The sequence below is a fragment of the Protomyctophum parallelum genome (genome assembly GCF_964188405.1).
Source record: "Protomyctophum parallelum genome assembly, chromosome: 15".
NCBI lineage: Eukaryota > Metazoa > Chordata > Actinopteri > Myctophiformes > Myctophidae > Protomyctophum > Protomyctophum parallelum.
The window spans coordinates 10,322,860-10,349,714 of record NC_139710.1 but is presented as its reverse complement, the minus strand read 5'-3'; the positions used below and the strand labels follow the sequence as shown (position 1 = coordinate 10,349,714).

Here is a 26,855-nt window from a genome sequence, read left to right as displayed (position 1 = left end):
ACTAAAACACCTGTCAAGCTCTCAAAAGGATTGCATTTACACCATTCCCAAATTGGCTAAATGTTAACTTTTTAGTAATATTTTGATTGGTGATTATGTATGGAGTTCCATCATTCTTTTATGCAATGGGTTTTTGGTAATCCTTCATATGAAGACCATGTCTATAATGCTTATAAACAACATAATGAATTATAATCTGCCAACACGTATACTTTAATAGTTATAGCACTCATAACAATTGTTGGACATGTCTTGGTTAAGGGAAGGATCATAGTGTATTAATAGTGTGATTCTCATACATACAATAATACATTTTATTAAATGTAGAACGTATTATAATCACTGTTATAATATAGTGAGATTATAACTCAAAATAAGTGAGAAGTAGTGGCATTTCTGAAGATGTAAGAGCAGAAACCTTTTGTTGTTATAATGATATAATGATTATAATACATTAGTATTATCTATGCAAATTATTTAATAGTATGCTCATGGCTTAAAGTAGAAACAGTCTGAAAGAGAAACAGGGTTTATAATGTGTTATGAATGCCTAACTGTAATCATCCAGTGTCATAAAATTGTAATACATTTTAGGCAGGTTTATAAAGCATTATAGACATGCGCTTCATAGGAAGTGTTAAAGGCTTTCCACTGTGACTACTTTGTTTCTAGGTCTGTTCAATATTCCACCTGTAAGGCCTGGACAGCTGGCGTAGCAGTCTGGGCACCTATAGGCTCAATGTAGCTTGACAGCGTGTTGTGGGTTCAAGTCCAGATCCCGACGGCTTTGGCTTTGTGTCACTCCACATCTCTCTCTCCCCGTTACTCTCAAACTACTTAACTGTACTAGGCACAAAAACCCCAAAATAAATCTTTAAAACATATACCACCTAAAACTAGGTCTGGTTTCATAATGTGTGTGAGAACTGGAAATCCATCAGGATTTTAAATTTGTATTTGAACATTCTAAAACTCAGAATAGACATTGGATTTGGTACATACAAGTTATTTTATAATTATAGTTATTCCATCCATCCAATTCAGAGCACCCAAGCACACAATATGTGCTTAGATGACAAATACCAGTCCCACACCCATTACATTCCTCCACATGGTGTACACTGGTCAGTGTGCCAAAAATCACACCGGTGTGAAGTGAGGGGTGCTCTTATCATCGTGCATCATCATACATCATCTCATTGCGGCCAATCAGAATGTGTGTCCTCACCTTTGTCTTCAATGTTTGTGTGACGTAATGTTTGTGTTTATACAAACACTAAAAATTGTCCATTCATTGTCAATGGCATTTAATGTTTTTGTTAGGACAAAGTTTGTGTTTGCACGCACACACTAAAAGCTGGACATAGGAGGGGCTATCACCCCTCAAAAACTCTGGACTTTGGAGAGTTCTTCCACTGCGTTCACCACTGACATCATCGCGGCCAAGCCCCCCCCCCCCCCCCCCCCCCCCGATATATGATGATATATTGTGGTAAACCAATGCCTAACCAATGTCTACTACAATAGCTGTTCTAAATGTTTTACACCCTATATATACACAACTTTGAAACGTAGCTATGTCACCAAGAATGGTGGCCCTCTATTGGCCGGTGGAGTACACCGAAATACACACATACCCAGCCGATACATACACCCTATTGACCTTATACCAATTTTGAAACGTACTTTAGTTACATCATCGAGAACAGTGGTTCCTCATTGGCCGGTGGAATGCACTGACATACTGTACATACCCAGCCGATCGCTGTTCTTGGTCCCTGATTGGCCGATGGAATACACTGACATACATGCATACCCAGCCGATCGCAGTACCTGGTTCTGCACCTGTAATTTGAGCACGTCAGCTTCTATGAGGATGACCTTGAGCATGTGCAGCTAGACTACGAAAGCTTTGGGCTTTGGGACAGCAGTTCTCTGGGCCTCAATCTGCTTATTGCCAATACAAAGCAACCCACAAAGAAAAGAAAATGCATCAACCCCATTACTTTTAGTGATGTTAATAGCATGATTAAAGTATACGTATGCATTTGTTTTGTCAGTTTTCAGGGTGTTTTCTTACCTTGTCCAGGTCTCTCATTGACTGTCACTGTCCTTGATGACCTGAGCATGAAGTAGTCCAGAGGTACTGGGTGACCTGTGACTTGGACCAGGTTGTCAGGTGGGACTCTGGAGTATGGAGTTCTGACAGCCTCAACACAACACATTTGGCTCTTCCTCATCCAAAAAAGAAAACATATGCAGTTACACAAATAATTTAGAAAGAATGAGAATATACAAACATTTGTGAGTGGGTCTGGCCCTGGAAACCCAAACTGTGTTTCAAACGGTTTGATATGTGTTCTTGTCCTTTTCAACATTGTGTAGCCAACTAGCCATGCCCTCTTCTCTGGTCCTACATCGAAGAGGCCAGCTTCTGATTTTTGAGTGGTGCAAACACTCCCTTACGGATCTATGTGTGTGGGTGGGTGGGTGGCTGGCTGGCTGGGTGGGTGCGTCTGAGCACAAAAACAGCATGGTTGTTTTTCACCACCTGTGCACAACCTAACACACACACACACACACACACACACACACACACAAACACACACGCACATATTAACTGTATATATGGTGATTTCAGGTGTCCCAGTACAGTACAGTACAGGGTACAGTAGAGGGACCCCCACACGGTAACTGTAATTTCTCAACCGTTTCAGACGCGGGGCGGCTCGCCAGAATCGGGCCGGCACCCTGGGTGCATTCCTGTGGGTGTGGTCTATATCCCCATTGTGTTTGATCATATGACATCACTTTCAGACTTCATTCCATCACCATCATTAACATAGGCATTACCAGGGACGTTTAAGTCACCCATAGTGTCTGTGACCACTATCTTAGCTCTTTCAACATTTAAGAGGGCACCAATATTACTAGCAGTGTACATTGTGTAGGCTACTGTTCATTTCTATCCACCCAACAACCTGAAAAACCACTGAGACACTATGAAGATCTATGAAGGGCTATATCAGTCTTGGACTGCAGTTATGACCAGATCAGTCCGTTCTCTCCTTAGCCCGATGAAAAGTTGTGGTGTTAGTAGGCCTAGCCTACTATTAAATTGCTATTGAACTAGGAGCATGCTCGCAGAAAGAAACGGAAACAGACCACATTTGAAAGAAACATGATTTTGAAAATAGTGAAACCCAAATCCGGTCAGATGAATTATGTATAGAAGCTTTGTGCTCGTGATTTTGAGGGGCGCTAGCCCCTCCTATAACCAGCTATTAGGGTAAACTTCGTCCTACAAACAAGCAAATCGTTAGTGTCCATTTTTATTAGGTGATGCCTATCCATCCACATTTCTATATTTAGCTAGTGTAGATTTTTGTCCTAACAAACATTAAATGCCATTGACAAGGAGAATTTACGTCATGTGTCTGAGCAAATCGGCTATTTTGTGTTAACACAAATTACATCTCTTCACACGGATGACGGATGTGATTTTTCTTTCTTATATGCAACAAAATCTTAAGATAAACAAAGAACAAAACAATAACAAAAGCATAATGTACACATCCCTAGTCTTTAAATCCTTTGAACAAGTTAACAAATGAATAAATCCAATCAATTATTAATTACTTTTATAGTTTATTTTTTATTATTAATGAAAATCACTTACCCTATCTCTAACCATACTGTCACTGAATCGAGTTCTGATTTCAGCCTAGGCTCAATTAAATCCGTCTACAAAGAATATTAATTAGAAAATGTACAATTCAATCAAATACAATTTATTACAATCTTCAACATAAACAAATAAAAAATAAAAACAGGAATGTATTAGTACAATGTTTTTTTCTCTTCAATGCAATTCCTTTTGAAACCCATTCTCATTCTAAAAACAGACAAGATCTGGGGCTACATTAGAAGAAATGACATGACGAACCACCCCCATGTGAATGTTATCAGCAATTAAAGAATGTCAAAGCAAACATCATAGTACACACCCATACAATACAGTGGTTGTCTGGATATTTTACCAAGTCTTTAATCTAGTTCCGATATCAAAGGCCACACCCTTCAAAAATGAAACGCTCATAAGCTGAAACATATTGGTGTTTTAAAACCACAGCAAGATAAATTGCGATTGAGGAGGTCCAAGCACTCCCATAATGTTGGGAGCATATTATGTTCCCTGGGTCTCATGTTCCCAATATCCACCCTTTTGTGATCAAATTCATGCACACACAGTATAGTACGCCTGCATATTTGAATTTGAAAAAGGAGGCTTGCAACTCACTCTTTTGCTCTGCAGAAATGCAACCAGTTGGATCTTCAGATTAAAATATCCATGGACACTACACTTAACCGGACCCTGGGAACATACGAGACACTAGGAACATGGAATGACCCCATCATGTTCAGCATAATGATCACAAATAAAACTGTCCAGATTTAATATTTCCAATTACAAGAAAAACTAGAAACATAAGTTAAAACACAAGTTAGATTTTAGTATAGCTAAAATAATTTCTTAAATCATATACATACGGTACATACTAAAGTATTGTATTAGAATAAGGCTTCACACAACTTTCCAGTCAACACAGTAAAATCCACTGTGTTAATTTAACTCAGTTAAATCAATACTTACTGTGCAGTGCTGACTTTTACTGCCCTATTGCCAACTCATTCCATGGCTCTAGAGCAGCTAAAACATAAAAGAAGCTTTCAGTGGAATGTGAAATGTTTCTCACAAGGTGATGGGGCACAAACGACATTGTAAATACACATCTTCAAGAAGCATAATCACAGCATGGGACAAGCATTCAACGTTCAAATTGATGCACTAGGATTCCAAAAACAAAATAATAGTAATAATTTAAACAATTGCTCTATAAAAGTATATACATCTCTTATCACATTCATGTCAAAACACTTTTCAATAAAGAAAAGTAAAATACCCTTTGCAATGTTTTGATAGCCCCAAAATATGAAAAATAGATATGCTCGTTCATTTGGTTGGACTTCTGTAAGGCAGTCAGTGCAAGAAAAAGTATAAAATAAACTGTGAAAATGAACTTTTGCATCGCACTCCTCCCAGTGACCTCAGAAAAACTCTAAAGCAAATCATTTGTTTACCATGCAGATGATGCACTTGATTCTTGAGCTTGACATGTTGAACATCCAACAATTTCTGCTTTACAGTCATTAGCCATGTTCAATTACTCTGTGCAACATAAATATGAATGACGCTGCAAGTGTCAAACTGATAATCCTTGGCTAAAAAATTGTGCTGTCTGTAGGCATGAAGAGGTCATCATTAGATACAAAGTCTTAGGCATTGTTGAGCTTGTAGGAAGTTACACTTTTCGGACTGCCTTGTAAGGCTTAGGAAGCCAATCCTATATCTAGGTGGGCTTTAGCACAACTGATCTCTGCTGGCACATTTTGGCTGTGTTTACTACTGGACAACGACAACCTGCTTGTCTTTTCATAGCAAGCCATCATGCTCAAAGCTGGATGGCAGGAGGGAGAAGGAAAAGGGAGAAAACTTGATCCCAGTTCCACTGTAGAATTTATTCTGGAACTCCACCCTGAGAAGGAAAACAAATGTATAACCACAGGAACAGCTATCGCAATAAAAACAAAAGTAAATGGTATTTTCCCTTTTAAATCTGTTCATGTTGTGTATTTATTTGCTGTGTATCATGCAAACACCTTTGTTTTATTGATATGATAAGATATGTAATTACTTGCGCAAGCAGAGCATGCAAGTAATGTTATCAGTCAGCAGGTGCTACGATGAGTATATCCCTTAGCAGCATGACGTCATATGCTGGCACGAAGCTGACCGTGCAGGTATGTTTTCCGTCATGCTACGAAGCATATGTCCCATGATGTGATGAAGATATGTACCAATGTCCCTTAGAATGCATATGATATGACTTCATATGCTGGCCCCGGACATACGGAAGCAGACCGTGCAGGTATGTTTTCCGCGGATGTCCCATGAGTCATATTATGTATGTAACCAATGCCAGGGTATAATTGGTTTACGATGGTGACGTAATGATATGTTTCAGTGTCAGGTGGGTTAAAAAAAGGGACATACGCATCAAACCACCCGAGTAACCACATTATACCACTAATCACTCAGAAATTACATATATATATGTGTATATATATATACACACATATACATATGACGTGATGAATATATGTACCAATGCCAGGGTATAATTGAAATGTGAATTGAATGTCATCGGTACGTCACCATCGATAACCAGTGTCGGGTGGACTAAAGGTAATGCCCTTATGTATACATGTACCGTAATTTCCGGACTATAAACCGCAGCTTTTTACCCATGATTTGAACCCTGCGGCTTATACAACGGTGCGGCTAATCTATGGATTTTTACAGCTAACGCAGAGCCATCTCAGGCTCTGAGCTAACGTAGCTGCGGCTTATAGTCCGGTGCGGCTTATAGTCCGGTGCGGCTTGTATATGGGATTTTCCCTAAATTTGGCTGGTGCGGCTTATATTCAGGTGTGGCTTATAGTCCGGAAATTACGGTATGTAATCTGACACCACTGCCATAACAGGCATAAGTAATCATTACCATACTTCAAAATACTACTTTTTCTCCTCCAAAAGCAAGGTACGTAGCAAATAGCTAAACCCAATAATTAAATATTGCAAACGTTCTTTCACAGAGGCTGAGATTTGAAAGTTTGTAGCGGTCTACAGTACTTGCACGCTCTGCTTGCGCACTAGTAGTAGTGCACTTGTGTGCAACAAGCAAGTAGGCACTCGACAGAGTGCAGTTCTAGTTTATTATGTACCCACTTTCTCTTCTGACATTATATTAACTGCATTAGATAAACATTTTCGTTTGTATTGCCAGTCATTCTGAGTGACAAATCCTTGTTGAATCTTTGATCAATTTATTTTGTGCCAGAATGGTACCTCCCAGTCCCGGCAGAGTAGTTCAGGAGGAATGGATTGTGTGGCACTGGTTTTTCCCTAATGGGACTTATCGAGGGTAGCTACTGGGACGTAAGTCGGGACTTGATCACTCCCGGCTGGGTCACCTGAGTGAGGGGTATGATGTTGCAAGACCCGAAACCCCGATGACCTTGGGATACATCACTGAGGATACGTCCCAGGTGCATCCATTTATGTATGTATTTTGTTATATCAAGGGGAAATATATATATATATATAGTCTGAATAAATAATAATAAAAGGAAATAAAATAAGATAATAAAAGGAAATCATTGTAGTTGGGGGCATGCATCTTACCAGTGCAGCCTAAGGGCATGAAGGAAGGCAGACAGTCCCTCCATTACCAGGAGGATAGACACTGTGAGAACAGCAAACAGGCCAAACACAGGGACCAAGAACATGATTCCCAGACTGGTGTCCATCCGTAGTCCCACACGCATCACCATAGTCCACAGCACCTCAGACAGCTCTGTGAGAGCAGAGGCAAGGAAACATTCATTTGAGTGATATTTGAGAGAAGGAGGAAAAATTAATCATTGCCTTTTTACACTACAGTAGTGGAAGATCATTCTCAGGGCTATCATTGATGTAAATTATTTAGGTCAACAGACAAAAATATCCTATGCCAAACTCTTTGTTGCAGTATGTTCTTGCAGTTGATTTGGCTTTCTTTATTAAACAAAGAAATAATGGCATAAATGTGTAAATTTCACAAGGATGATACTCACGGGCATGTGCCAGACTCAGAGCCCAGAGCCTTAAGTAAGAGGCTGTGTTGGAGACGCAACCTAAGCAATATTCTATTGTGTGGATGGCCTGGTGAAGGAATTCATCTGCAAAGTCAAACTTTCAAAAGAGAAAAACAATGATCGTTACTTCTTGGTTGGGGGCAGAAATCTGCCACTGATCTTTTGTTAACATAAAATGACTAGCTCAGTGGGCCTCAACCTTTTCTTGATCAGGGCCCATCAAGTGCATGTGCAGATCAGGTTATTTGTTTTGTATACCAATCGTGTTCCTGCTTGAATCTCAATTCATTTCGTTATATTATTACTAAAAATTTAATGTTTTCCTAATTATTTGGGGGCCAACTTGCAGTATCATCATGGCCAAAAGGTTGAGAATCACTGGACTAGCTGAGCAGACAATGGTGTTGTCGTGCCAACCTCCTCCGTCTGATGCTCTCTGCTGGTGGAGAGGTCACTGTGACTGCTTCCCTCCTCCATGTCATGAGCCCTCATAAGGGAGAGTTCCTCCTCGCTGCCGCGTCGAACACGCTCATACCCCTAAGGGGGTTAGTGACACAAATATTTAGGCACATGACTAATCGTCTATCGACTAATATGTCTATCAACACGCATACAAAAGGCAAGAGCACACAAAAAAACAAGAAACAAGGAAACTTACCCTGTACATTCTTAGGTGGCGGCCTCCATTGTGAAGCCAATAAAGGTAAAGCGGTTTTCCCAGCAGTAAAACAGGCACAGAGAGCAAGGCAACGACCACTAGGAACACCTGCAGTCCAGTCTAGATGAAACACAGCAGACATGTTGCATAACCTTCTCATATCCTCTGCCTCAGTAGCAATAACCAGCTTAAAATGAAGTGGATTTTATCTGTTCAGTGTCGATCAATTCATATTCATGATGTGACCTCTGCAGTAGAACAATCAGAGCTACTGTATGTGGCAGGTAACCTTCTACCTGCCACTCCCAAAATCAAAGCAGAAAACATCACAATTAAACAGACCTAGAGCATCATTCTTTTTTTCTTTCGCTCTGCGTTAATGCCGACAAATGAACTCAGAAATTGCATTCAACTTTCAGTCTTAAACATTGGCAGATTTTGGATTATATTTGATATTTTGAATGGAAAATGGTGCATATAATGCATTTTGATGGTAAGCATAAAGTATACTGCACAATGTTGTATGACCTTTATTCATTGCATACCGTTATTGAGCCAATTAAGTTCAACTCTGTGTTTATAAAGGATTTGACTATTAAAACACAATTCCCGCCAGCATTAATTAATCCCTCGATAGTGTATTGCCAACACACAACCCACATGTGGTGGGGTTTTACATCTGTACAATCTCACCTGTCCTGGGTAGAGGGGCTGTACATCATCGCCCTGCATGAGGAACATGTTTATGAAGTGGATGAGGATGCTAGGGGCGTGCTTGGAGTCCTGAGCAGAGAAGGCCAGCCACTTGTAGAGTATCATGAACACCAGGTAGCCAAACAGACACAGCAGGAACAGGATTTCGGGAAGAAATACCAAGTACAGGTTGTATTTCTTCCTAAAGTGCCTATGTGGGTGTTGACATAAATAAGATGTAGTTATGCTCCACAAAATCCAGTTAATTCTGTCAATACAAGCTCTAACGTCAAATGAAGACATGGTTACTTACAAGTGGTTAAAGATACCGAGTATGACCCCAAAACTCATGTGTATGACGCCCACGGTTACTGACATCTTCATCTTATATGAGTTTAGGAAAGTGAGGCGGTTGGATGCCAGGTTCCAGATCTACACAAGGAAAAGACAAGAGATGAAGGAGATATTACTAACCCACATTTGAGAGATTAATATACAGTAACATTGATCATTTATGTCATGCATGATGTTTATTTATCCGACAATAAGAAACATTCACCGGGTCGATTCCCAGCGGGTAGGGTCCTACGAAGACTCCTGTAATATTTGGATCCAGACTTAGAAAACGATTGCCCCTGATATCTTTATCACTGTCGGATACAACAAAATGTTAGAAAACATATCCAAAACCATTTCATTGTCCATACATAGATTTGTCTTCTTGGTCATAAAACTTGAAACAGAATTAGAAATTCTCATTAGATGACATTCACTATAAACAACCAGAAAATATGTAGAAATACGACTTGTGAATTGAATGTGAATTTGGCTGTTTAATGGTTCTACACCTTCCTACAGCAATGGTTCTCAACCTGGGGGTCGTGGAAAAAAATAATAATATTTAAGTAAGTTGCTAATGTTTGGACAATAAACTTAACTTGCTCCATCAAATATGTCAACAGCAAATAGTTGTATGTAAGAAAACATTGCTTATGCCAAACATCTAAAATCACATTGATAAACCAGTGGAGTTTATTAAACATAAGACAAAAATAAACAACTACTTTCTGGCCTTGACAGCCCATACATCCAAACAGAAAAGTCTGATTGAATTAAACAATGTTAAACTCACTTTGCCACTCACTTTATGCATGCACAATTGCACATAGCCTCATATTAGCTTTTTATTTCTATGGGGGTCGCCAGCCAAAAAGGTTGAGAACCACTGTCCTACAGTATTTGTGGGGTTGTGAAGTACTCACGTCCAAACTCCAGCTTTCGTCATGGCACGGACACTCCAGCCAGAACCAAAGATGTTAAGGGACTTGGAGAAGCAGTCATTGTAGATGAGACCAGTATAGATTGAGAACAGGCCCATCATGAGAATGATGTAACGGCCCTCAAAGAATGTGTTCCAAATCTGCACATAAACATCAGATCACACAAAACACTAAGAACCACGTAAATGGCAAAGACTTACACTATTAAGTACAAAGTCTGCTTGTGAACAATGTTTGAGTCTATTTCTGGAGTGGATTGATCGACTTATTCACCTCATTCCTGGTGCGTTTCAGTTTCCGATCGTTCTCATAGAACACCATCCAGAAACCGAACAAAGCCATGATCATGCCATGACCCAGGTCCCCAAACATCACAGCAAACAGGAAAGGGAAGGTGATGATTGTGTAAGGCGCTAAAGACCAAATGGCAAAAAATGTCAATAAGACTGCTGTGGACCCATGGCAGCTAAAGCCAGCACTGTGCGTGTCCCCCCCATAGCGATGATTGATTGGCTGCGCAAACTCCGCAAAGTACATATTGAAGATAAAAGTGAGGGCAGAAAAGCGAAGTACGAGTAGTGACCACATACCTGGGTTAACCTCTCTGTAGCTGCCCACACCGTAGGCATCCACAATGTTCTGGAAACCAGAAGTGAATTTGTTGGTCCTTATTAGTGTAGGGGGGGTGTCATTGCTGGGGATGCGGTTGACAAAAGACGGAACTGTTGCACCACTCTTCCTCTGTGAACAAGGATAGATTTTTAATGTCTTCAAAAACCCAAGGACGCACTGGAATAATAGCCCTGCTTGTTCACACTGGGATATATATATATATATTTTTAACCCATTCTGAACGGGAACCCATTTTGGTGTCAGCATCATGTTATGCTTTAGCTATTGAAAAATAGCAGATCTACAAGCTCATATCGCGCCACCGAGTGGCGCGATACGAGCTTGTAGGTCTGCTATTTTTGAAAAAATCGAAGAACGACTGACATTTTTATAATCTGATCTCAGGTCAGAATGGGTTAATCAGACCCAGTGTGTGTCCAGTGGAAACCTCGTATGAATCTGATCTCAGGTCAGAATGGGTTAAACCATAATATGACACATGGTATTGGATCTTCTTCACACAAACCTTATGATTAATTCTTCAAACAGAGCGGCAGTGGCAGCTAATATTTTATAAAATCACACTTGTGTGAACCGAGCGGCGCATTCTGTGCTCAGCCAATCAGTGGAGTACATTCACATTCACACACATAGCTGTGCCAAATATCCGAATATAAGGTGCACACACCCTTAACAAGGACTGACGGATACAGAGACCCAGTTGTCCAGAGACACTGATCCGACCCAGAGCCATATAAGGAGAGTTGCGTCACCACCGTTCACTTCATCAGGCCAGTCTTCTACTACAGAGCCTTCTATTGGCGAACAGTGACAAAGATGTCACTAGAGGGGTCTCCATAAATGAGCAAAAAAGGGACAAGGACCGACAGATACAGACATCTCCATATATGGACACAAAAGGGACACAGACAGTGGGGTATAATGGGTACTCCGACAACAATATGACTCAATGATATTGGTCGGAGCAGCAGTGTGACGATAAGTGTGTGGGTTGCGAAGCGGCCAAAACTAGTATGTACATTAAAGACAGCTGATCGGCTGGACTGAAAATAGTCAAAGCAGCACAGCAGATTAAGGCTCCCTTACACCGCCCTCTACACACAGAATCTCATTAATTTCATGTGGGAATATCTTATGGTTGCATCCTTATGTTGCAAACACTAAACGTAGTTCTCTCAATAATAACAATGTTCCACTTCAAGAAGCAAGCAACCACATCATGTGTATTGTGTACAGTTCTCACCGAGCCTTCCTCTAGCGCCATCCGCAGGGTGGGAAGGTCATTGACAGGACACCACACTTCAGCGATCAAACACTTGTTTGTGACATCAAAGCTACACATGTTGAGGATATAGTAGATGGATTTCATCTTTTTGACTTGGATGACCCAAGTGTAGACAGACTCTGATGCCTTGTTCAGAACCTGTTTCAGATAGTCCTCTGTCCTGTAGAGCACCTGAGGAGATGAACAGTTAAACATATGTCTCTGGTGTTTCACATTATGAACAAATATTCATTCCACACCCATATGAAGAAACAAATATATTTCTCTCCAATGTCAGAATTTGTGATTTGATCTGGAACACTAGGCAGACTTGGTGAGGCTATAATAGTCCAATGTGAAAATGGTAGCACGTCTTCCTCTGCCTTTCACGGCAAATCGGACACTGTGTTCATTATTTCAGTTATTTATTTATTTTGTTCAAAGCGAACCACTCCTGCAAACCTTAGATGCCTTCGGCCTGGTGAAGACAATACGTTTATAGAGACAAGGGGAGGAAAACGTCTCATGTAGATCATGTGCTACAGGAAGCTAATGTAATTCCTGGAGCAATGCTCCTTCGGATAGCTACCCTAGCACAGCTGCCAATAGTGGCTCCCAAAGGAAATGAAAAGCTCATTCATGTTACAGAAACTGTTATTTTGTAACTGAAAATGACCTCAAACTATCATCTTCCCACAAAAGACTGGTACAAGGGTTACCCTCGCTGGGATATAATGAATACATGATATGTTCCAATCTAGTCAGAACACATAAGAAGATTATATTTTAACCAGCAAATGACAGCAAAAAAGTCTTCCAAGTAATCCATTAGTCTGTGAAGAAGTCACAATTTGAGCTGTTAAAGCAAACTACCGGTTTACATGTTTAACTACTTTGACCTGAAGTATAGATGCAACAAAAACCTTTTGAATGAAAAATTGAAAACATATAGACATACTGTGTGCAGGTCCTGAATGCGGGTTCTAAGTCCTTCTACAACATCATTTCGCTCCTCATTGCTATTGGGATATGGATACAAGTGACAGTGATAGCTGGGGAGAAACAAAAAAACTTGTTATCCAAAAGTCAGATAAGCAATGCTAAACAGTGACAAGACACAAACTAGAAATACCACCATCACTGTTGTATGCCTTAGTTGCAATTTCTGTCTGTACGCCATGAAAGCATAGTGATTTCTCCTATCGTGTCTCTTTCTCTCTGGACAAATTTTAAAATGTAGTAATGTACTGTTCCTAATATATGTAAACGACATGACATCAGCTTGTGACTGCAACTTGTTCCTGTTCGCAGATGACTCAGCACTGCTGGTCTCAGACAGGAACAAACTGCAGGTTGAAAAGGCCATCAATAGAATCTGCACCTGGCTCGCTGATAAAAACTATCTTTACACCTGGGAAAAACTGAATCCATTCTCTTTGGATCAAATAGTAATCTCAGCAAGGCAGATGGCTTCTTGGTTAAAGTGGGTGACAATATTATCACACGGAAAGATGAAATGACCTACCTAGGTTCCATCTTGGTGGCTAATCTTTCCGGTGATACCAACGTAATAAAAAAAGTTGAGATGTCCCGATACTGTATCGGTAAAAATCGGATCGGCCCTTAATTGGTCATATCAGTATCGGCAAATATGCCAGTCTAACCACCGATCCGACACAGGGGTAAGGGGTTGACACTACGGCAGGTAAATAAAATGTTGTGGAGTTTGCTTTCGAGTGAGGAGTCTGCTATAAACACAACAGGAGATATGTAGCTAGTTAGCTATGAACATTATTCCCAGTCGGTGGACTTCAATATAATATATTTTCGGTTCGGAAACGATAAAAGTGTATCGGGACATCCCTACAAAAAAAAAGCAAAGAACAAGATTCCTTCTCCTCACTGGTCAACAAAAACACCTTGAAGACCCTAACAGGAACCTTCGTACAAGTTTTCTTCGACTATGCATGCACCTCTTGGTACCACAGCACCTCAAAGGCCCTTAAAACAAGGCTCCAGACTTCCCAAAACAAACTGGTCAGGCTCCTAGAAGGCTTTCTTACCTTTATTTGTAGTTATGTCCCCATCAAAGAGGTCCAGGTGTTATTTTGTGCAAAAGCGCATTATTGACTATTTCCCCTACAACAATTGTTTTTGTATATATCCTCTCTTCATAATGTAAATAGCATCCCAAGCGGCACACTTTACTACTTATTTTGATGGAAATAAGCAAATTAGCACAAAAACCAAACCCCCATTGAGGGCTTATATTAGGGAAAATAGCCAATAATGCACTTTTGCACAAAATAACACATGGACCTCTTTGGTGGGGACGTACTGTAACAACTACAAATAAAAGGTAAGAAAGCCTTCTAGCATGGAATTAACCTTTAACGAAGTCCACACCCACAACACCAGAGGGAGTGCAACAAACCATGTGCAACGCAGATTCGGCACAAACAAGGGACTAAATTCCTGCGCCACCAAAATGTGGAACGCCCTACCTACAGTCATTAAGACATGCGAATCCCTTGACTCCTTTAAAACCGCTCTCAAAGGGCACCTACGGACGGCTGCAATTCGAAACTGGCCCCCGTAAAATCAGATTTTTAGCTGAAGGAGTGTTTTTCATGCAAACCTAATGCTTGCAATGGATTCAGAATCATGAAAAACCCCTAGTTTGACACGTCACATTCCACTTAAAGTATAATGAAATTTTGAATATTTTGCCTTATATAGGTTGTTAATGGTACCCCAACTTTCAGCAGCTGTCACAAAGTTTCCCAAGGGAGTTGGTTTGGAACAAATTGATATGCGATAGTAGACATATTTATGACTATGAACATAATCGTGAAGAAAGCTAGTGGTAAGCTTTTTTTTTGCAGGTTTGCCACACATTGCGCAAATCTTCTCTTATCAGTATAAAAGGGTTGGGAACCAATGCCCTAGTTACCTAGTACATACATACAAACTTTGGCCACGCTACCATAGTGAGACGAAGAAGAAGATAATGCCTGTGGCCAAGGCTATTACCGGCGGAGGGATACAAACTAAGAAAAATCATTACCAGTCACAGATCTTCTTGACTTTCTGGCCGATTTGTTCCCCCCAATAAGAGATCAGGAACACCACACTTTTAGCAGGTTCACCCTGTAAAGGAAATAAACAGGAAACGTTGTATATCCAAGCCACCAGGACCAACTTTTCAAGTGAAATTATTTTAACTACACAATATTAGACACTAATTTGTATTCTTGCTCATGTTGTTCAAGAGATCACAGGCATGATGGCCTACATACAGGAGTACATGAACATACTTCAAGCCACTGGAGATGGAATCATTCACAATACCTGAAATAAAACTTACATTCTACGAAAATTCGACGATTTTGGAGGTGAGGCCCATCAACATGTAATTCCCAATTTTGTGATTGGATGTTGTGTTCACATAATGGGTTAATGGTGTAATAAATAGGCCATAGGGAGTCATGTTACTGCTGCAAACTGTGAAAAACAAGAGGGGGTTTTGCAACTAACTTTTAAATGCCAATTGTTTTATTTACAGCAGAAATAAAAATTGGAGCATTTAAAAGTAGATGAGGATGTGCGCCGTTTTTTGTTTGACTGCTACAAACAGTGACATCTGTACCATTTGTACCCTACGGGTAGAAGTGAAATCACTCGCTAGCGCCCCTCAAAAAGTGAATGTTGGACTGTATTCCTTGTGAATACATTAAATGCATGTTGCATTCTAAATTGGGCACTTTCTACAAAATTTGGGACAATTATTTAGATCATATTGGACCAACATTGTCTGCCACAGTACTTGGAGGTTTTCCGTGCCAACCTTAGATTTCTTATATGCCAGCATTCTTCCCTAGTGGGTGCTCTGCTTTGGGGTGGGGGCTTGTTCGCCCTTTGGGTATGGGGGAGCGGTCGCCTGGGCAGGGGTCTCGATGCATTGCGTCGGGGCCGCTTCTTGGGGTGGTGGCCCTGCCGCCTGGAGGGGGGGCGGTTGCCGCCTTTGAGTGGAGTATGCATGGGTCTGCTCTCATTGTAATGATTTGGTGCCTATGACAACTGTATTGTCTGTCTTTTTAATATATGTATATATACTGTATGGATGTATTTCCTCTATCAAAATTCTAAAGCAACTTATTGTCATTATGGTTCATTGTTCTTGCCATGTCTTTGTATATTCAATCTTTTTTTATTTATAATAGTGTTGTTTTTCTTTTTTAATTTTTTTTCTTGTTTGTTATTATGTTCTTGTTGTGTAATGTGTGTGTTTGTTGTCCTTAAATTTGTTAAAACCAATAAATATACTTTATAAAAAACATTGGCTCGTGATCACCCCATACTTGGCGATGAGTTGATTGGCTGAGCAAAGTACATATTGAAGATAAAAGTGAGGGCAGAAAAGCAAAGACGCCAGAACAAGTGAAACATGCCGGAATGACTTTTGTAATGAAAAGAGCGACCCTCACTTCACACGGGTGTGATTTTTTTTCTTTTACTGCTGCTCATTAAATCTCACTCTGAAATGCAGGGAATTGGTAAGGACAATGGCTGGGTTTCCCAAATACATTTTGCGCTGCGCGTAGCTTGAACACACCCCTCTAGGCCGCAAACAGAAGCCCGTGTGCGGCCAAATTGGCGGCATGGAAGCCAATCAGACACAATTTCCTATTTTGGGAAACACTGACTAGTGTAGACTAGAGCACAGCCATACCTGTCCTCATTGCGCACGTAAGGCCTCCTGCATGAATACATGTAGAAGAAAACCCGTTTCCCTAAAGCCTCTTTAGCCTATACACACACCTGTCCACATGTGGCAGTAGTAAAACCATTTGCAGGGAAATGAGTGATGTGAGTGGTGACTTTCTTCATCTCATTTAAATATAAAAACGTTGAAATTAAACATGTTTAGGCCTACTTCAGCATCAAAGAAATTAAATTGCCAGATATATATATAATTTTTAAGAGTGAAGAGAGCATACTGTCAGCTGTCTAGCAGTCCAAATATTTCAGAGGCAAAGTGATGTCGGCAAGGTAAACGTAGGCCTATATGAAAACATATAGGCCAGGTACAAGTGAATTAAATTGAATAACAATCGATTGTGGGTTAATAAATATAGGCCTAGACAAGGAGGTTCAATGGGAGGCTATTGTGCAGTCAAAGTTACCAATACAAGCTAGTTCATTCAGCATTTTTTTATTGACCGGTCAGGCCGGTATGGTAGGCCTCAGGCCTACCAATATAGGCCTCAGGCATAGCATACCAGGCATCAGGCCTACTATAGCGTGGCACATCTATGCACGGAATATCTATGTTCACACTGAAAGGGGGTGTTGTTGAGAAGAACCACACGCATACTCACTATGCATATTTCCTTTGGGAAACCCAGCCAATATTAACTCAGGGCGACATACCGTATCAGGGTCTTCAAGATACTCATCAATCTCTGAGTAGCTGAGGATGGTGTAGCCTTTACACACTCTCCACAGCATCCGCTCAAAGGCCTCTATCTTTGTCCTATGTATCAGGCCTGAGATAAAACTGGGGGAATGGAGAGGCAAACATTTTAAAAAGCAACATGTGTGCACCAACATACTGTATCGTTGCTGCTGGGCCTAAACCTACCTGACCTGTATGTACTGTATACAAAAAAACGTCATTTTTCAGGAAATGGAAAAAATAACCTGTGTTCCAACAAATCCAATTCTACCTGCTATAACCTCCTGTTTGCAATGTTTCATTGTTTAAATATTTATAAAACCCAGAGGCAAACTTAACCACCTTTAGTTTAGTTTATTAGTTTGTTTGTTTTTCCATACAAAAAAACATTCTTAGTTCAGTTTTTTTTTCTTATTCTGGAAAAACAAAGGTATAGACTGAAGCCTAGGCTTATTACGTCTACCTTCCATCTGGCTTCCCTATTTTGGCATGTTATTCAAGGCTTATGTTCCAAACTCGTAACGAAATCAGATCTACAAGCTTGCGTCTTGTGATGCATTATGAGTTTGTAGATCAGCAATTTTCACTACTTTTCATGACATAAAAGAAAATTGGGAATTAATTTATGAAAAAACATCAAAAGATTAGTTTTGATCCCGCCTCTTAAGTTAGGGAGAATTTGCTTAAGTTGTGGCAAATCTGGAAAGAAAATGCTTACCACTAGCTTTCTTCACAGATGTGTTCATAAAGGTGTCTACTATCACAGAAAGATTTGTTCCAAGCCAACTCCCTTGGGAAACTTTGTGTGAGCCAATCAAAGTTGGGGTACCCGGAGGGCCTAGGATAAATGCAGGACAATGTCAAATTGGCCAATAATGAGCTTCTAAGGTATGAAAATAGTTTTTTTGGGGGGGGTGCTGAATCCGTTCCAGCCATTACCTTTCAGTAAAAATGACTTCCTGGCCATAAAATTGGCTGCTTTTGTACGTATGTCCCAGACATGCGTAATAACTAATATGCCATGTTATGCATATGTCAATATGTCTAAGGTGTTTTCTTTTCTGTTTGGTTGGGCGTGTGTGTGTAGGGACGGACGGGCGGACAGACGGACGGACAGACATATTGATATATAAAGATCATTAATATATCACAAAAATGCATCTTAATTTAAACTAACTGTTGAAAGAGAAATAGATGGACAAAAGAACAATCTTTAGCTGATTTATGTATTGTTTATTTCAGAATAAGAAAGACTTTGTCACACCTTAAAAATAGTAGTTAAAAACAGTAAAATAAGGGTGAAATTAATTTGCCAGGGATCCTCAGACTTTCAGTTCATTAATAAATAAACAAAATATGGCTCTATATCATTATATAAAAAGATCAACACATAATAAAAAAACTATGGTGCTAAAAAGAAAGTATACTTTTGTAAACAATAAATACAAATATGAATAAACATACAACTAGCTCTACTCTTCCAACTTCCTGGCATCTCCATCACTGCTCTTGTCATCTAGTAATTCTAGTTTGTTGTTCTTGTCAAATCTGCCATGGCAGTTGCCACAAGCAGAAATGCACTGTGCACTAAAATGCAGTGTGTACCCTCCCCCTCATAGTTGCAACGGACTGACTTCAGAAGATAGTCTGGTGTGATGGGGTCTGTTCATTGATGGTACAGACTCATAGCCTTTGTCACCAAGCTTCCATCCATACTGAGTCCAGTACATGAGATTATGGATGGAAGCTTGGTGGTGGTACACTGGATGTACTGTACATCCAGTGATGGACTTTGCAGCAGCAGCCAATCTCTGGTCTGTATATAAGCTCGGAGAGTGCGCTGCGCTGCGGCTCCTGTTGTCTGGATCGATACTCCCAGTAGTGGTAGTAGTTCTGCAACACTGACAAAGTGGAGAGGGCTATGGAAGTTTTGGACATCCAAGCCATCATCACAGTAGTATCAAACCAGAAGAACTGCCCCCGACAACAGGAACCGCAGCACAGCACTCCAAGCTTATGTCCAGACCAGAGATTGGCAGCTTCCATTCATACTTCAGTACATACTGGAGAATGGATGGAAGCTTGGTGACAAAGGCATTTCTGTGCATTTCTGCTTGTGGCAAATTTTGCATGAACAACAAGCTAGATGACAAGAGCCGTGAGGGCGATGCCAGGAAGTTAGAAGAGTAGAGATAGTTGTATGTATCCAGATGATCCCTGTGCTTTAGACCCGCTGTTGACCTGTCTGTCTAGCATCAAATGTTGGATGAGTGAGAACTTTTTCAAGCTAAATGAGGATAAGACAGAAGTTCTCATAATCGGTTCTAGTGAGCAGAAAGAATCAATAATAAGCAGACTTGGCAACCTGACTGTAGAAATTAACAGTACAGTAAAGAACCTGGGGGTTATTATTGATTCTGAATTGAATTTTAATTCACACATTAATCATGTTACCAAGATTGCCTTTTTTCACCTTAGAAATATTGCACGAATCAGAGCCTATTTGTCCTTGTTTGTGCAAAAACGCTAATCCACGCCTTTGTTTTTTCTCAGCTTGATTACTGCAATGCACTTTTTTCAGGACTGCCTAAGAAAACAACTGACAGATTACAACTTGTCCAAAATGCAGCAGCCAGAGTTTTAACTAGAACTAAGATGAGAGAACATATTACTCCAGTTTTGGCATCACTGCACTGGCTTCCGGTTGTTTTTAGGTTGATTTTAAAATGATTTTACTTGTCTATAAAGCTCTCAATGGTCTCGCACCTTCCTACCTACATGACTGCCTGCCTGAATATGTCCCAAACCGCCCCCCCTAAGGTCTTCCACTGCTGGCCTGCTCGCTTTGCCTAAAACAATGGCAACTAAAAAATACGGGGAAGCAGCTTTTTGCTTCTACGGGCCGTCGGCATGGAACAAGCTCCCACTGTACCTTCGTCAGGCAGCCTCTGTAGACATTTTTAAAGCTCAGCTCAAGACCCACTTCTACAACATTGCTTTTAATTGATCTTAAAAAAAATTGTTATTCATGTCCTCACTGTATTGCATTACTGCTTGTTTTTTAATGTCGTTGCCTTGCTTTTCTTTTATTCTCCATTGTTCTGTAAAGCACTTTGAGCTGCATTTCATGTCATGAAAGGTGCTATACAAATAAAGTTTTATTATTATTATTATTATTATGTTTATTCATATTTGTATTTATTGTTTACAAAAGCATACTTTCTTTTTAGCACCGTAGTTTTTTATTATGTGTTGATCTTTTTATATAATGATATAGAGCCATATTTTGTTTATTTATTTATTAATTAACTGAAAGTCTGAGGAGCCCTGGCAAATTAATTTCACCCTTATTTTACTGTTAATTATTTTTAAGGTGTGACAATAAAGTCTCTTATTCTGATCAAAACAGCGTTTCTTTGACGGCACAGAGCCGGCGATGAGGAGCCCTCTAGTGCACCGGCATAGACCCATATTGTAAACAACAGTCGTCCTGGACCTGAACTTACTAGGATAAGCTCACTTCCGGAAGTCTGGAAATGTGGCTTTTCAAAATAAGCGGTCGACTGGGAAAAATGCTGGCGATCCTAATTTTTCAATAAATGCTAGCGGGCTAAGGGTTAAGTTTCAATTAAGATGCATTTGTGATACATTAATGATCTTTATATATTAATATGTCCGTCTGTCCTTCCCAATTATTAATTTTTGCATTTATGCAAATTTATTTATTTCCCAAGGGAGTTGGCTTAAAACACATTTTTCTGCGATAGTAGACACCTTTATGAACACATCTGTGAATCCAGAATTGACAGAAATTAAGCAAATTTTCCCTAACTATCTAGCGGTCGCATATCGCTCCGATCAGCACTGTAGTACATCGTCTCTGCCCGAGAGAGACCAGATGGAAGCAGGAGGAACTCACTTCTGCCACCATCTGGAGGAGATGGTACATGAAGTGTTGACGACACATGAAGTGTGTCGTCAACTGAATTCAATAGGAAACTAATGGTGTAACCGAACGTAATCAGCCGCAGAGCTGTTGTTTATAGTCATTTAGCATGGTTATTAATTATTTGTTTGGGAAGAACATGGCACGCAAATGACGGAAATATTAACGCGAGTTGGCTAGCGAAGCAATAGAGTACGGACATTCCCGCGATTGACTGCAAACAGATGATTAGCTTATTGGCTAACGGTGGCCTGTTTCTCTTCCGGGTGACCCTGGCCAGTGGCCACGCATGTGCAGTGACCACGAAAACTGCACTCAAGAGTCCAACAGAATTGGCGAAAAACGCTAATAAACAGTGTTCAATGTTAAATTGAAAAAAGGGAATCGAGATAATAATAGTCAATGCCTGTGTGCAAATGCAGATCAACTGGTCAAGGCAGTGAGGAGCAAAGCGGGGTGACAGATATGACAGACACACGTCTAAAATTATAGTAGGATAGTCCCTCACCCCAGTTTGGCTCCAAGTCTCTGCATGCTGTTGTAGTCCATCATTGTGTCCTTTTCCAAGAAGGGAAACTCTTCATACTGCACTTGTAAGGGCTCACGCTGCAAGACAGATGGGGAAATGACAACTATTAATGAAACTTTTTTTGACAGACAGCAGTCCAGTCGGCAGACCTCCGACTCCTTATATGGTTGTGAATCAGCCATAACCATAAGGAGTTCTCAATGATGCTACACCCAAATATGGAGCTCATATATGCTCATATATGAGCTTGCCCCTTTTGAGTTGGCCGATTTATTTGAGCCTGCTTCCATGATGGTGCCATGTAGCATCATTATATATTGGCAGACAAAGACTAACAGATACTGAGATCTCAAGGAGTTCAAAATGGCGGGGCTTTTATTGTTGCTCTGCTTTCCAGATTTCCTCGCCAAGCCTCCTGCGCAGTTCCTTCAAACTGTGTGCTGTACCCCTGAGTCAGTGGACATTTGCTGCAGTAGCTAAGAAGACGTACACTCGAGAAAAAACCCATGTTAACACTGGAACAATTGGGCACGTTGATCAAGTTAGTTTTAGCTAACTCATAGTTATAGTGACTCATAGGAATAGACTACGTGACAACCAGGAATAGTCTGGTGACCACCGGAGAGACAGACGGGTGGCAGCCGGGAGCAGTATGGGTTGGCACCCCAGCCTGTGTCTTCCGTGAGGAAGAAGCCCAACAAACCCACGTTGAGGCCTTTAGGAGGGCCATTCAAGCCTCAAGCGGAGCCTGCGGCACCACCATGGGCAAGGTGGAGCCTGCGGAACCGTTGCAGCTCGAGAATCCACCATTCCTGAATAAAGTGCCTGGTGCTGGGAGTCTGGTGCAACGCACAGGGCCTGACCTGGTGAGAGCAGGAGTGGACCTGGTGAGAAGTAGGAGGGGCCCGGACAGGAGTCAACCCACAGAGCCTAGTCCTTCCATGCGCCAGAATGGTACCTCCCAGTCACGGCAGAGTAGTTCAGGAGGAACGGATTGTGTGGCCCTGGTTTTTCCCTAATGGGACTTATCGATGGTAGCTACTGGGACGTAAGTCGGGACTTGATCACCCCGGCTGGGTCACCTGAGTGAGGGGTATGATGTTGGGAGACCCGAAACCCCGATGACCTTGGGATACATCACTGAGGATACGTCCCAGGTGCATCCATTTATGTATGCATTTTGTTATAGCTTCTGTCCGTTGCTCAGATTATCTTGATTTTTTTGCAGTCAGCAGCGGGAATTTTTTAGATTGAACTGGGAAAAGGCTTAGCCTATTAAAACCAAAAATATATTTAATTTCAACAATACTTTACATTACAGTACATTTAGGACTGTAATGTAAAAACACCTTCTAATTCCTGAGTCAGGAATCCTGACCTTCTGAGAAACTTCAAATATTTATTACAAAAAATAAATATGTTATATGCTGATTATTAAACTATTGTGTTCAGCGTTGTTGTTCTGTAAGGCCAGACTGTACTTTGTTTTATTATTATTAAAAACATTTTATGACATAAGCAACAAATTACTTCGACGAGACTATGAGGGAAACCTCAAGGTCTTTCAAGAATAAATAAAGGTTTGAATGAATGAATGAATCTCTATATGGGCATAACAGGGACACAGGTAGATGGCTCTACTCCATAAGTCTGTATACTCCTCTGTAATGGATCCAACTACTGTATGTTGCTAAAATGCTAATGAATTTAGAGTGCTGTGATTGGTTGTCAGTGGAGTAGGAAGCACTGGGCTGTGTTTTGGACCGCACACAAGTGTTTATGCCTACTAGTACTCTAACCCTAACCCTAACCCGTAGGTAACCGGCCTCCTCGCCTCGCGAGTGACACCGCATGTGTGCTTCTCCGTCTCCCGACCGCCCGAGCCACGCCGCAGGTGCGTGGTTGCTTAGTAACGGGTCTATGTGTAGAGCCGTGCCACCACGCCTGCCCCATCCTCCCTGTCCTCTCTGATTCCTTCCCAGGTCTCATCTTTCATAAAACTCTAACCCTAACCCTAACTCTAACCCTATCTCTAACTCTAACCTAAACATAACCGCAAGCAGGGGAGCAACGCATCCTTCACCAACCTTAATCCAGTCTTTTTAATGCAACCTTAATCCAAAAACTATTAAAAAGTCTGCGGTTGTAAAAACAGTGGCGGCAGTGGGGCGCGAACTAACGAAGCATATATTACAAGTCGGCGTAGTAGTCCACTAGGCTAGCGAGGCAGCTGGCAGAATGGAGTTTGTGTTTATATTAGAAGGTGAGGTTCCGCCCGCACGAGTGGCGCTTTCCTTTACTAGCCAGCGTGGTAAAACGAGCACTCCTTCCCTGAGCTATCCTAGGGAAAAAAATATAGCGTACTGTAGCACCTGGGAGGAAGTGGACTAAGAAAGGGGACAAGCCAAAACGAGTTCCTGTCTCTACACAACAAAGGATGTGTTGCCCCCAGTGGCAAAAACAAATGGGTTCCCAGATTGCCAAGATTCTAACCTCTGTGCTTCGCTGAATGAAGTTGCGTGTGATACGCAGCATGTGTGTGTACTCTGTCAGTTCCAGAAGATTCTTTTGTAGCTTCTCTTTGTTTCTGGTGACCTCGCTCAACTCCACTTCCAGCCTCTGCAGCTGCTCCTGTAGAACAGAGACATGCACAAAGATCCCACAGTAATGAGCAAAGTGCTTTACTTAAATATTTTGTGTATCTTCATATAAGTGTTTATAAATAAGTGGGATAAAATCTTTATCCCACGATTTTGTAACCCATTTTCACCCCTGCGTCAATTATCTAATGTGATCCTGGGCTCTACACATCCACCGCCAACATATATGGGGGACAAGGGGAAAGCAACAGACTTGAACTTCCTTGAGTGTCCAAGTTGCTCCTTTACACCTGACATGGGGGAGTTTCCCTGGTTGGACGTAGCGCGTGACAGGAACACGTTATTCCAACCAGTTCCTTTCCCCTCCATCAGGCGCCCCGGCTGGCCAGGGGGAGGAAGTTTAGAGACCAGGCCACCGTGCCCCCATAGGTGTGCTTTTAACTAAAGGTAAAATATGGCACAAACTCTGCCTAGTGTGGACTGTTTTATGAACATGTAATAAATATAGAGTAGGAATAAGCAACTTACAGTATGATAGAGAGATAATAAACAAATAAAAAAATGTTCAGAAGCTTACCATTATAACCATGACATGCTTGGGCAGTGGAGCAACAGGGTTCACATCTCCTTCTGGAAGTGGTATATCAGCTTTTTTGATTTCCCTCAGAAGGTATCCTGTAAAAGATACAGAGTAGACTATGTTGAGTTGTCGACATAAAGGTAATCCTGTTATCACTGAAAATACAGATAAGAGAGTAAGGATAGGAATGATACTGCTGAGCCTAATCTGTATGCAGGCAGAGAGGTGGTTCTCAGTGTGGTCCACTGTCTAGGACAGTCAGTGTTCCTTAAGGGGGTTCGGGACCCGGGGGTCCTTGATTATTTTATGTTTTGAGAACCAATCTAGGTTGGCCTGGCTTGGCACGTCTTGGATAGAATTCTCAATCCTATCACAAGCTGTCTAGTTCCACTTTATTTGGGCCCAGAATTTAATCTCCTGCGAATGGCCTCCAATTAAACCACCCTTCTGCCTCGTTGACCAGCCAGATCATTGGCTAAAAGGCATCCAGGCGTATAGAAGTGAAGCGGTGTATATTGTGTATCCTTACCAAGAATCCTCTCCATCTCTTCGCATCTTTTAATCTCACTGACAAATTTTCGTTGAAAAGTGTTGACACTGGGATTGAGCTGAAAGGTACAATGTGAAAAACATGTATAGGTCAAATTAAAAGTATAAATTTGCAAGGAAAATAAGCCCTCGGTTGTAAATTAAAGCAGTACCACTATTTTGTTAAGGTGAAAAGGGTGTCAAATGCAATAGTTGTCAGTCCGTATGGTACGCAACTCAGTGTATAAGCCATAGTGTAGTGTGCTTTTGCTGTTATCCACTTCGACTGAAGTTTTTACAACACGTTAGCTGCTAAAGGTTAGCAGCACCTCGCTCAATCGTGGTAAACTTACGTCTCTGAATTCTACCAGTCCCATTTCTCCCAGTTCACTGATACAGTCGTATGCGGATCCAGACTGCAGAAACAACTGGGCCAAACACATCTCCTCACTTCGGAACAACGAGCCCATTTTGACAGGTCCTTTCAACAGACAGATGCGCTAATATTAGCTATAGTAGCTAGCTGTAGTCTCGTTTAGCCAATGTTATGACCCTTATGAGCCTCCATTTGAGCTCTTCGTTAACTTCTGCGTTATTCCGGGTCCGTTTTAATGTCAATTGTTTCTCAATGTTGACGCTAACGTCGGTGTAGTCTGCTAGCTAGCCGGCGACGAGTTGATTCCGTGGTGAGAACAGTTTATTCCGTCTGGCCGAAACACTTGGACACTGGCCAGTTCATTTCGAATGTTAACGTTGGTTCTTTGCTCGCATACTCCCAAATTGCGTAAATTATATTGATCTCATAAAAAACGAAGTTTCATCAGACACTAGCTAACAAGGTAATAATCCAGTCTCCACGTCATATCTCACTCACTGTCAGAGCGTCATTCAGAGTCCTTACATGACAGTGAATCTTAGCAGCTTGATT

General features: G+C 41.1%; 1 protein-coding gene across 1 annotated transcript; it reads right to left on the bottom strand.

The window, feature by feature from the left end:
• Positions 1–3,770: 3,770 nt before the first annotated feature.
• On the bottom strand, positions 3,771–26,794 carry atp6v0a2b (ATPase H+ transporting V0 subunit a2b). Its single transcript, XM_083784386.1, has 20 exons — positions 26,281–26,794; positions 25,929–26,007; positions 25,397–25,494; positions 24,713–24,850; positions 22,199–22,296; positions 17,720–17,846; positions 15,354–15,436; positions 13,245–13,338; positions 12,266–12,478; positions 10,980–11,130; positions 10,663–10,802; positions 10,372–10,529; positions 9,669–9,759; positions 9,423–9,541; positions 9,110–9,320; positions 8,417–8,536; positions 8,176–8,295; positions 7,738–7,855; positions 7,307–7,478; positions 3,771–5,597 (listed from the first exon to the last, which is right to left on the bottom strand). The coding sequence occupies exons 1-20, from the start codon at positions 26,395–26,397 to the stop codon at positions 5,495–5,497; spliced, it is 2,550 nt and encodes an 849-aa protein (XP_083640512.1). The 5' UTR covers positions 26,398–26,794; the 3' UTR covers positions 3,771–5,494.
• Positions 26,795–26,855: the final 61 nt, after the last annotated feature.

Coding starts and splice junctions, on each gene's coding strand:
- atp6v0a2b (XM_083784386.1), bottom strand. CDS start 26,397: ATGGGCTCGTTGTTCCGAAGTGAGGAGATGTGTTTGGCCCAGTTGTTT. Junction 24,851..25,396: donor AGCATGTCATGGTTATAATG/GTAAGCTTCTGA, acceptor TCTGTTCTACAG/GAGCAGCTGCAGAGGCTGGA. Junction 8,537..9,109: donor AGCCCCTCTACCCAGGACAG/GTGAGATTGTAC, acceptor TGTTTCATCTAG/ACTGGACTGCAGGTGTTCCT.